Source organism: Garra rufa, chromosome 21 (genome assembly GCF_049309525.1).
Source record: "Garra rufa chromosome 21, GarRuf1.0, whole genome shotgun sequence".
In the NCBI taxonomy this organism is placed as follows: Eukaryota; Metazoa; Chordata; class Actinopteri; order Cypriniformes; family Cyprinidae; genus Garra; species Garra rufa.
Genome location: NC_133381.1, coordinates 28856896 through 28869494, shown reverse-complemented (window position 1 = coordinate 28869494; position 12599 = coordinate 28856896). Strand labels below are relative to the sequence as shown.

Here is a 12599-nt window from a genome sequence, read left to right as displayed (position 1 = left end):
AAAGGTGGCTGATCTCAAATCAAGGCAGCAGAACACATCTGTGTATGTGTCAGTCTAGAGAGAATATACAGTCCCCGGAGCATTCGAGCAAACTACCAAGGAAACGCGTATGCCCACTGGTATGCATGTAAGTTTTTGCAGGCAGTGTTCACATACTGAAAGACAGATTGACTGGCTTTAAATCAAGGTCAGCCTGCATCATCAATTTCTTAGACTGGATTGTGTCAGTTAACGGTCAGTTAAAAGTGAATCACAGGCAGAGAGTGAACCAACTGCAGGGTAAGGCTGAAAGTAGCCCAATTTTAGTCTAATCTATTAACTTTACACTTCATAAACCCGTCTTTTTAGGCAAGCACCAGATATAGGTGTCATGTAAAACAGTTTTAATATGATTGAATTTGTGTTAACTTGACCACAATTTAATAAAAAAAAAACATTCTAAGTTATTAATTATAAAGCTTTTATTTCCATGATTCGAACAGAGAATAAATTATATAGAGAAAACGAGCAAAGAACATTTACATTATCAAGTCTAGCATGAGTTTAAGCATTCTCAAAAATGTCCCTGATTGGCTATTGCATTCACAAACTCAACAGAATTGTGTGTGATTCTTATAAAAACGTGTAAAAAGAAATATGATGCTACATGAGCAGATTAAATTAAATGTTGCAATGGGCACTTTTCATTTCAGTTTCATTCTATTAGCCATTTTGTGTTTAGTTTAATTGTTTAAGAGCATTTTTGTCCCAAGTCCCTGTTAATCTGGCCAGGGGGAGGCTAAGTCTTACCCGGCCGTACATATGCTCTGCCTATGCAAGGAAGAATTATTGTTGTTACTGTTTTTAGAAAAAAAAAAAAATGTATATTAAAACCGACAGAAACCTGAAAGCATCATTATTTACTAAGTGTAAAGTTTGTATACAAACCAAAAACCTCTTCAGCAAAACAGAAGTATAGTAAATTGAAAATAAATTGGGGTGATTGAAGCCCACCTGCCTCTGTCAGCCAATCAGTCACAGACTTTACAAATACAACAGGTGCTTCTTATTTCTGCATTATGGATGATTTGAGAGCATCTGGTCTCAGGCATGCCGGGCAGATTTGCAATTTGTCTCTTGATATGCTTACTGTGCTTGATATGCTTATGTCTCTCTGAGTTCATATCCTCACATGTATTTGAAAGTATATTAGAAGTCTATGCATTTTAGGACTTAACTGTGCTTAAAAGATAAAAGTGTGAAAATGATTACGTGGTTTTTAGTCTCCCCACATCTTGGGTGCAGTCCAGCACTGTGGTCCAACTTTTAAGCGTTGTTTATTTATCTTAGAATGACTAAATACTTTGTATTCATACAAAATGACCAAGTGCTTACATGCTGGAACACAACACTCAGCTCTGACATTTCAAACCTCATATTTTCCATCCTTAGAAGTTTCAAGATTAAGAATCTTCGTGATGAATTTCTTACCGCAAGTGATGAGGTTTCTTTCGAAGGCTGTTTAATGTGAAGGATTTTCCAATAATCCTATCTTCGGTAATGCTTATGTTAATTGTTTTTTTAGGATTTCATTGGTCATGGAAATATCAAGCTATTTTAAAATTGTGATTTTCAAGTCTGGAATATTTATGTACATTAATAATATCATAAAAAACTTAATGGGAATGACATGGACATTTCTAACATAAATATAAATTTTAAGATTAAGATCTAAAATATAGTTGGTGTTTGTGAGTGAAAGATTTTTTAAGGCTATTTAAAATACCTATTCTTTAATCATGAACTGGAAAGGTCATGGGAGTTCACTGGTCAAAAAGTGTGTGTCTGGTTTCTTACTTAATGTGAATTTTCCCATGATTACATGATTGCTTTACGTATTATTCAATTTGTTTATTTCCTAGATTTTTTTTTTTCCCCAAAGCAATGTATAGTGAATTCAAGATATGCTTTTACACTGAAATCCATTGATATTCCCCAACCTTATGTACTTAAAGTGTGTGTATTATAGCAAATATTGTGAACGTTGTGTATGTCGAGTGTGTAATTAAACGTATTTGTATCTATATTGCAGAAGCAGGCCAGACGAAATGTCGGACTGAGAGGATTCAGGCTCTGGAACAGGCCAAGAGGCCACAGGAATCCATTTTTATCCCAGAATGCAATGACGATGGAACATTTGCCCAGGTTTGTCAGAGTTTCAGACCGCTGCACTTTATGTGTTGTTTCTGACATCGATGAATCCTAAAGCAAACCTACCTCGTGGACAAATTGGCCTTCCAACATTTTCCCCAGCCTCCAAAAAAATTGTTCTTCCCTGTCTTTCCCATCAGTATGGCCGTATAGGGAATTTGAATGGAAAGTGTACATTAAATCGCATTTATAGACTCGCAGCCTCTATTTCACCTGTGCCTTACTTTGTTATACAGCGATCATCCAGTTCGCCTAAGCTTTTAATGCCTCATCGTTTATGAGAGTCATTTTTCACCCTGAATAATTGTATTCCCCCAGCGCAAGCGCCGGGACGTTTTGTGCGGGTCGTCCAGGAGATACAAGAGCGGTTACTGGAATTTCCTCTCACCTCTATCCGTCTGTATCTCCTCCAGGTCCAATGTCACACCCTCACAGGATACTGCTGGTGCGTGACGACAGATGGCAAGCCAGTCAGCGGCTCTTCTGTCCAGAACAAAACGCCAGTGTGTTCAGGTACTGTATGTATGCAGATAGTATCTCTAGACTGTTTGCTTGGATTATCGCTTTGTGTTTAGGTCGTGCTGAAAAGCAGAACCGCTAAACCATCAGGTGCCTCGGTCAAGAAGTTGTGCCTGTAGTCCATCACTTTCAAAGCCATTAGACTTTGTTTGATTTAAATTGTGCTCTTTGTTTTGATGGAGTCAGCGTGATGTTAAACTCTAGCCACCACTCTGTTTAGTTTACTTCTACTGTGTTTGTGCATGGAAACGAGAGGTGATGGAGAATATCCTTACGCTGACTCCAAAGTTCATCCATTTTTCTGTCCTCTATGTTAGGGTTTCTGCATTTCTGCTTTTCTCTCTTGCTGTCTCTTTCCAAATTCACACTCAATCAGTCTCTGTCTTCATCTGTTTCATTCTCTACCATTTTTCCTTCATCTCCATCATTGCTTTCTTGTTTTCTCTTCATTGTATAACTGCTTTCAGTTCAGGATTGGAATGAGGGAGCTTTTCTCTTCGTAAATGAATGGGAACACTTTGCTCTGACGGCCATGATTGTTCTGTTGGAGATAACACCTCCGACTCCTGCCAGAACTGGATTACATTATGATTGGAGCACCTGGTTCTAGTTCTTTTATTTTTCTCCTTGTGTGTCTTGACATTTTATGATTACATGCCATCTTGTGCTTACCTAACCCTGATGCTACATTTCACCTAGCTTTCTGGATGGTCCAGCCAGTTATCAATTGTCAGTTCAGTTCATCTGTAGCTAACTGCAAAGACACCTTCCACTTTTGTAATTTTTGCCTGTTCCATATAATTAATTGCTTTATTTAAAAATGTTTATTACCGACACCTTCTCCCATATTTTTACTTTTACCATCTCTGTGCCACTAGTGAGACTAACAGAATTGTAATTACCAAACATCTCAAACATTCTATTATATGGTTGAACAGGAAGTCCCACTCCCAACCCATGTTAAGTCAGAGTTATTATAATATTCCATTCAAACAAACAGCAATGTCTCTAGATCCACAGGCTGTGATTAGAATAGCATGCTACCATACTGCTTTTTCTGTAGTATGCAGTGTGAGCAGTACACTATAATTTTAATCTCTTGATGAATGGAAAAATGGATTACTACTATACTTGCCCAAATTTAGTGTACACTATACCATCCCACATTGCAATGCACTGAAATTTACTGATTAATGTCCCAGGTAACCTCAGCATTCCCATATAGCCACTTGTTAGCAACTACGTTTAAGTACGACAAAGTAAAAGCTTGAAATCACGTGAGGCATTACTCACATATACACTGACCTCATTTTAGATCTTTAACCCATTGGGAAAAAAAAACTTTTTAAAACATGTAGCATTGCATAATTTACTATTTTCCCATACTATTTTTAAGTACATTGTTAGTACATAGTGTACAGTGTATACTGTGGATTATATTAGTATTTGATTTCAGTGCGTCAATTAATGAAAGGCTTACATACAGTATATAGTTGTCTCTGCACATTTTAGCTGAATTTGTTGAAAATATTTAAACATAATGTATCTAAACATTATCAGTTTTAAGTTGTTCACTCTCTAATACTTGTTTAAAAATCCTGCTGCTGATTGTCCTGCATATGATCCTATAATTTAATTTTTGTTTCTTTAAAAAGTTAAAGATTTACACTGAAGTCCCAACCAGTGATGTTTTCCAATAACATCCCACATTGATAAATTATTTGGTTTCAACCTTGGTTCAATGTTCTACGTCTCATGAATGTTTAAAAGATGGACCAGTCCTGTCCCAGAAATGAGTGAATCCCATGAATCACCACTTAAGTGAAATGTCTTGCACACGTTTGCAGGAAACTTCCGTGAATTTATGGGAACTCATGCTGGGACAAGTGGATTGTCAGGTAGTAAATTTCATTCCAAATAGCCCTTTTGTTCAAAGTTCTCTTTCTCTCCAACATTTTAATTGGTTTGGCTGTCTAATCTTGAATTTATGCATGCCTTTAATCCTGAGCATTTGCACGTACTTGGATCAATGTGATTGTTGATTGTTTGTGCATAACTACCCTCCTCGATGCATTTTATCTGTTTTGTTTCACAATAAAGTGTGCTTTATTCATGGATACTCAGTCCTGGAGATCTATCTTGCTGCAGAATTTTGTTTCAACACAAAACAAACAACAAACTAATCAAGAATATTTACAATGACGTCTACACAGGGGACTTCAATCATGAAAACCACACTGTAGTACAATTACAAACAGAAATGCCTCAAGACGATTGCTTAAATACTGGTATGTTAGAACAAGGTTGGAACTATATTCTGCAGGAAGGTGCATCTACGGTACTATTGTCAATAACAATAACAGTAATTAATAGTAATATAATTAATAACAATAATAAGATAAGAATAATGGATGTGAATAATTGTAACAATTAATGTGGTGATTTTTTTTACTACCTAATTAAAATGTATAGCAGTGCACACCATTTTTCCTTGTGTGCGTGTTTTTTTTTTTTTTTTATCCGCTATGAATGAGTGCACCCAACACCTGGAATAATATGGGACTGACATTACAGGAAACTTAATTTTTAGATAATAACATTTCAACATTTTCAGCAGTGAAAATGTGGTTTCAGAGTGGTCTGATGGTTATGGTCTGATTTTTTTTTCTGTAATTGTTTGTCTTACTTAAGATGTACAGATATCACTTGCATTTTGTAATCTTTTGTGCGACTTTACCAAAGTGCATGCTGTGTTCCTACAAGTGCAAGTTATACATATTTAACCTGTTCTCCTAAAGTAAGGTAGTTACTGTAGTGCATTGCAAAAGTTAAGTAAACATTCTGCTCTCTCTTTAAAGGGTCAGTAACCGATAAGCCACCGGGACCTCCTAGCTCTGGCAGAAAAGGTGAGTTGGATTTCGCAGAAATGTGAGTGTGTGTGCTTATGTATGAGAGATATTGAAAGCTAACAAATCAGGACACTAAACGGCAATGCTATTAAATGTTATGTTGTGTTTCTTGCCTCATTTTATTTATTTAAGATTACATATGTCAGCACATTCAAAAAGACATCAACTGTTGCCTCATGTTTCTCTGACATGTTCATTGGCCTGACTCTGACTCAACTTTCTGTCAAGCTTTTACTTCAGACTTAAGTTTCTCTAAGGACCGTAAAGGATGAAAACCTATTCCAGTTGTTCCGTTTAACAGCCAGTGTAAGAACTTAGCACACATCAAAGGCTGGGCTCGGCCAAAGCCCCACCAGTCTCTGTTACAGCAATGAAATCTCAAACAGCTAATATAGATGTTAACAGCAGCAATGGCAGGCACCTACTTTTGTGGGCCCTAACTCAGGAAAGCCAGATTGTCATTTACAGGCCCCGAGGGTGGTGTATAGGGGTTAGAGAGTGTGTTTAGGTTTGTATCGCAGGGGTGGGAGAAGGTTGTGTTGGGAATGTGAGGTAGGGGGTTTTGGTATGGAGTTTGCCTCTGTTTTTTTCAGATCTTGTTTCACCTCTTCTGCCCTGGGCTGCACTCAAGACAAAGTGTGTGCGCAACAGATGTTTATGTCACCAGCAGGTGGACGGTAGTTGTGTGCCATTGTATGTGAGTCTCTAGAGTTCACTGTAGGGTTTCAGGATTTAAGCAGTGTTTAAGTTTTAGCAATAAATACAGTTTTGTCTGTTCTGTCATGAAGCTCTAGATGGCGCAGGTTCTAACTCAATCTTATATAGTCACGTCATTATTCACATGGAACAGCTGATTGGTTTCTTTCATATCAGCAGCCAATGAGTTTGCTGCTCAACATTCAAACACTTGGCTAGTGCTTGCTGTAGCAGCTTCAGCTCACTTCAGACACCCTCCACCTTCCCCAACTCCACCTGTATAGATCTGCTACAAGGATTGTCATGTATGTTATACACTCTTAAAAATAAAGGTGCTTCATGATGCCATAGAAGAACCTTGTTTGTCTAAATGGTTCCATAAAGAACCTTTATCATCTGAAGAACCTTTCTGTTTCACAAAAGGTTCTTTGTGGCGAAAGAAGGTTCTTCAGATTATAAAAAGGTAAGAAAGAGATGGTTCTTTAAAGAACCTTTGACTGAATGGTTCTTTGTGGAACCAAAAAGTTCTTCTAAGGCATTGCTGTAAAGCCAGGGCATCCAAGATGTAGTCGACTTTGTTTCTTCAGTAAAACACAAACAAAGATGTTTAACTCAATCCATTGCAGTCTGTCAGTCATATAATGGCAGTCAATGGGACCCACGGCTTTGAGAGTTAAAAAAAACATACACAGACAAAACCAAATTAATTTTGGGTTTAATTTGGCTTTGTCTATGTATGTTTTTTTGACTCTCAAAGTCGTGGGTCCCATTGACTGCCATTATATGACAGACTGCAATGGTTTGATTTAAAAATCTTCATTTGTGTTCTACTGAAGAAACACTGAAGAAAGTCACCTACAACTTGGATACCCTGGGAGTAAGCAGATAAACATCCAACTTTCATTTTTGGGTGAACTATCCCTTTAACATTGGTGTGTATATTACAATGCTAAACATTCTGAGAGTTGGCATGACAGAACTATAAACCTTTTCAGAAATACCTACAGTTGTGAGGTTGTTAAAGGTAAAGAATTGTACCATTATTGTGTTTTATGCTTTAAATCTACAACATCACAGGTAGTTAGCTAGGTAGCTAGTTTATGCGTAGCTTAACTAACCTGCTAGTTCGTAGTCTGCTAGTCTAGCCAGTCTGTAAACAACTAACTGTGAACTCATTAGAAGTTTTTATAGAAGATATAAAACATTTCTCAGTGTTTAAACTATGCTCTAAGGATAAAACACAGTAGTGATTTGACATTTACAATTCTAAATTTGCAAAGAGAAAATTAAATTATTTATAAAAGACTCACAATCTTGTAGCTTTTGTCTTTTTTCAATTATTTGAATCAAATATTGTGATGTTGACATTTTTCTTGAAGCTGGTTGGTTTGGTTTGGTTTGGTTGGTTCATTGAAAGAAAAGAATGTGTTGTTCTCAATGACAGCATATTCTCTGTTTCAGATGTAAATATATATTAAAAAATAGCTTATAACAGTGTATGCATCATATTACTGCTGTTGCTATTTTATAAATTACCCTTGTTTATATAAAAGACTGAGAAAAATGTAATTCACTTTCAGAATGTATATCAATATATCCCCGGATAGGGAAAAATTAGTGTCACATTGACTGTAATTCAGTTCAGTGAACTACATGTATTCTGTGAACTGGTTTTGCTGCCACTTTAATGTGGCTTAAGGACTGTGGCTTTGGCCCTTCCACTGCCAGGGCCTACAATGATGTGAGCCATAAGGAAATCAGCCAGAATGCAATAGAACATAAATGGGTAAGTACTGTAGGACGTTTGACATTTCTCAATTATCATGACTGAGAACTTTGACTGAGTGTGTTATTGAATTATCATTTGTCTAAACAGTATGTATGTAAAAGCTAATTTATGCATTATGATGTGTGTGTGTTACTGAGTGGATGAAGTGTTATTTTTCTGTGTTTTCTCACTTGTATTTTCTCACTTTGTACCCTCTATCCCTCACCCTCTTTGTTTTCTGTGCTATTGGCCGGGCCATGTGCAAATCCCAATCATTCAACAGTTGTGGAGAGTAGATTGTATTAACCTCAATAATGGTAGTCTCTTTCCGTTTCTTTCTCACCCTCAATCCAGATGATGGCTCCAAACCCACACCAACCATGGAGACGCATGTTGTCCCAGAAGGTGAGGGTAAGTTTGGACCCTATGCAAAAAAACAACAACATATGAGTCTTGTATTTATGGATATGATTGATATAGAAGTTTAAATCAATGTTTATGTTTTATTTTAAACACAGAAATTACAGCTCCCACATTGTGGATTAAGCAGCTGGTGAAACAGAACAGTTCAATCAGTAGGAAGTCAGGTGAGAATCTGTCTGTCTGTCTGTCTGTCTGTCTGTCTGTAAATATAATATTCTGCTATGTAAAATTCAGTTGACTCACATCAGACATGCCTGTCTAATCACTAACAGCTGATTTGATTTATTGGACATACTAATGGAAAAAACAAACAAACAAACAAACATTCTTTCTTGCTTCTTAGAGCAGCAATGGCCAAAAACAAATATTTGAATGCAGAACTTTGTGTTGACACATGAGAGTCTGCTGGCTTGCCTACGTAGTACTACAAAAATATTTCAAAGCATCGCCATTGCAGCATCCAAGTCAGCGCATTTAGGCACTCTTGATTGTGCAACAGTTCTGTTCCAGTTTTAGATTTAATATTCAGCATATCCAGGGACGAGAAACCTAACACCAGTAGAATTACGGCGCCCCTCTTTCTCTGTTTGTCTCAACTCTCCTCTGTATAATTTGTTTAGCTTTCTGTGTCTCCTTTACAATTTCCTTCAAATGAGTCGAGCACCCTCTGGGCATGCTCAGTCAACTCCATCAAGCTCTGTGAGGGTTTTGGACAGTGCGGTTGAGAGGTAGAGGGATCTGAATTTTTGTAACACAGGAAGAGAGCAGATTTTATGACTAAGGGCAGAGAAATGTGTGTTTGTGTTGTGTACGTAGTGTGTGTGTGTATATGCAGTTCCAGTGGTGTTCCTTTGTGTACGTATTGCCTGTGTGGCCTATAATTGGTAGACATTGAAAAATAATCTATTTATTCCACTAGAAAAAAAAGAAAAGAAAATTGCAAAATTTTGACAAAAGGTTTTCTGTGCTGAAGGAAACACTTACCTTGAGCAGACAAGTTGTATATCTATTCTGACAAGTCTTTGGAACACTTCAGAGTTTCCTCCTGTGACCAATTAGCATCTGTTGCACATCAACACCATTCAACAAGAATAGCAGATCCACGGTCATCACAAGGGCGCTTTTGGTGCAAAAGTGACGGAGTTGGCATCAGGCTCCACCGCTGCTGCTTATGGGAGCGTGTGTGGGATCTGAAGTGAATTGAAACACTGAGATGTTGCTTTTGCTGCTAAAGTAAATCTCGGAGAATGCCAAGTTTCCATCTCTCAGTGCATTGTGGGTGGTACGCATCAGTTAGATCTTTTACACATCAACTCATGCAGTTATAAAAGTGAACATACTCATCTAAGGTGAGGTAAATGGTGTGTTTCTATGGTAATTGTGGTTGTGATCTCCATTAAACTGCCCAAGCATAATTATCATGGTGTCCCCTCAGATTTGGGGGTGGTGGTGTTACAGGAGAAGTTCACATCCAGAACAAAAATTTAAAGATAATTTACTCAAAATTAAGGATTTCTCTCCATATAGTGTACTTCTATGGTGCCCCCGAGTTTGAACTTCCTAAATGCAGCCTCAAAGGGGTCTAAACGATCCCAGCAGGGTCTAGCGAAACGATATCAAGCGTCAGCGTCAGCGTCAGTTCTGGCAGGTCATGTTAGTCAAGCTCGCATCAGCAGATTCTCAGCTGATCCACGTCTACCTATAGGGATGTGACACCCATCACAGCACTCCTATATAAGGTCATTCAGTATTATCACCAGCTTCGCAATGCTCAATAGCTAATTCCCACCTCCATCCCCGACTCCTCCTCTTGTCAGTAAGGATTCAGCCTTTAAATTTTTCCTTGAATCAGACTAATTCTAAATGTACATTACATTTTTGAACCTTAATGATATCTGCAATACATTTGTTGTTCTGTTTTGTTTACCCTGGGGGATTATTGCTGCTCTTCCTGATGTTATCCATGCTAGGCTGCATGGATGCGCAGGGAGTTGCCCAGAACAGAACCATAGTGAAACGATTGGTTATTTATTTATTTATTTATTTTTGACGATTTATATACTTATTAACCTCAACTGCTCGTCTTGTCTCTGTGTGAACTCTGTGTATTCCAGTTCATGGCAGTTAGGGTGTGTCGAAAAACTCCAATCTCATTTTCTTCTCCAACTTCAAAATTGTCCTACATCGCTGTTTTACCTTTTTTTTTGTAAAGGGCGTTTGATCTTCTTCGCACATTCACTTTGTAAACACTGGGTCAGTACTTCTGCAGCAATGTAGGATGATTTTGAAGTTGGAGGAGAAAATGAGCTGGGGGGTTTTCGACCTACCCTAACTGTCTTGAACCGGAATGCACAGAGTTGACACAGAGCTAGACAAGATAAGCATTTGAGGTTAAAAAGTATATAAATTGTCTTTTTTTTAAATAACCAATTGTTTTGTTAGATAAGACCCTTCTTACTCGGCTGGGATCGTTTAGAGCCCTTTGAAGCTGCATTTTGGAAGTTCAAACTCGGGGGCACCATAGAAGTCCACTATATGGAGAGAAATCCTGAAATGTCCTCAAAAAAACATTATTTCTTTATGACTGAAGAAAGAAAGATATGAACATCTTGGATGACAAGGGGGTGAGTAAATTATCTGTAAATTTTTGTTCTGGGAGTGAACTTCTTTAAGGGTTCAAACTAGCTACTGTATTCAGTTCTTTGTGGTAAAACTTGGCAAAAACAGATCTGTAGAGTTACACCACAGTGCTCTTAAAAAAGGGCTCCAATCCTTAAAAGAGATTCAAGAATGAAAATTACTTTGTAATTTAGTCACCCTAAAGCCATTCTAGTTGTATATGACTTTCTTCTTCCAAGCAACTAGAATCAGAGTTATATTAAAAAATGTCCTGGCTTGTAGAAGTCCAATAAAGTGCATCCATTCATCATAAAATGTACACCACATGGCTCTGGGGGATTAATAAAGGCCTTCTGAAGTGAATCAATGCATTTTTGTAAGATAAATATCCATATTTAAAACTTTATAAACCATAATCTGTTCAAATAAAATTATAATTATATAAACATTAATGGGGACATAGCTAATATTTCAATGAATAAATAAAATAGAAATGTTCTTTGCATTTCAAGCAAAGTCATGGGGACACAAATGTTTTTTTTTTATTTTCAGAATGACCCAATATGTTAAGTCACTTTGAATAAAAGCATCTGCATAATGGCAAATAACCAAGGCGCGTCACATCGCCAGGAAGATATTAAATGATTATACATCATTGGCCCATCCTCTTTGAGAAACAACATGTTTTATTTCTTGATATACACATCAAAACCCACTTTTGGCCAGTTCACATGAAGCAAATAAAAATGAAGAAGTTAGAATACTTCTAAGGGTGAGGAAATGTTTGACACGACTGTCTATAAACCTTTCCATCCCCTCTGTGCAGCATATTAAAGTTTGAAAAGAACATGGTGCCCACCCCTCCTCTTCTGGCCCATCATACCCTCTTCTGTTACTTTATGAGCGCCGAATGCATAGATCCAAGAATGGAGTGATTACTTACCCCACAGCTGAAAACAATTGGAGGGATAGCAGAAGAAAGTGAGATAGAAAGAGAGAGTGAGATATGTGCATCTAAACGAGAAAAGGAGCGAGAGAGAGAGAGAGAACGCTGTGTTTACAGGAGGCTGATAAGTCTGAGTTTCAAGCTATTTTGTTTGGCCAGATCTTGGCACGATGAAACACATGAGGCTCTGATTTTCAGCGTGATAGTGAGGAAATCAGCAGAGTTTACCTACAACATACCGCGCATAAACTAATCAATACCAGCCTGTAAACACTGAGAGGGAACCACAGCAAAGCATTCTGGGGAACAATGAGCAATGAGGTCTCACCTCGGCTGTACTCTCACTTATATCTGTTTGTTTAAACAGAACTCATGCAACTCACTTCTTGGAACAACAATGGACAGAATGCATAAAAATGACTGTATTCTGAAAAGAGAGTCGAATTAAGTTTTACGTGGAGATAAAAAAAAAAAGGAACGCATAACAAAAACGTGACGTAAATAGGATTAAATGAGATCTTACTCTGTC

General features: G+C 37.5%; 1 protein-coding gene across 1 annotated transcript in view; it reads left to right on the top strand.

The window, feature by feature from the left end:
- The first annotated feature begins 109 nt into the window (after window positions 1-109).
- Window positions 110-12599, top strand: part of smoc1 (SPARC related modular calcium binding 1) — a 34321-nt gene continuing 21831 nt past the window's right edge. Inside the window, exons 1-7 of the mRNA XM_073826586.1 lie at window positions 110-119; window positions 2072-2184; window positions 2604-2703; window positions 4557-4607; window positions 5568-5615; window positions 8437-8493; window positions 8601-8669. Coding sequence (XP_073682687.1) covers window positions 110-119; window positions 2072-2184; window positions 2604-2703; window positions 4557-4607; window positions 5568-5615; window positions 8437-8493; window positions 8601-8669 — 448 coding nt within the window. The remainder of the gene's footprint in view (window positions 120-2071; window positions 2185-2603; window positions 2704-4556; window positions 4608-5567; window positions 5616-8436; window positions 8494-8600; window positions 8670-12599) is intronic.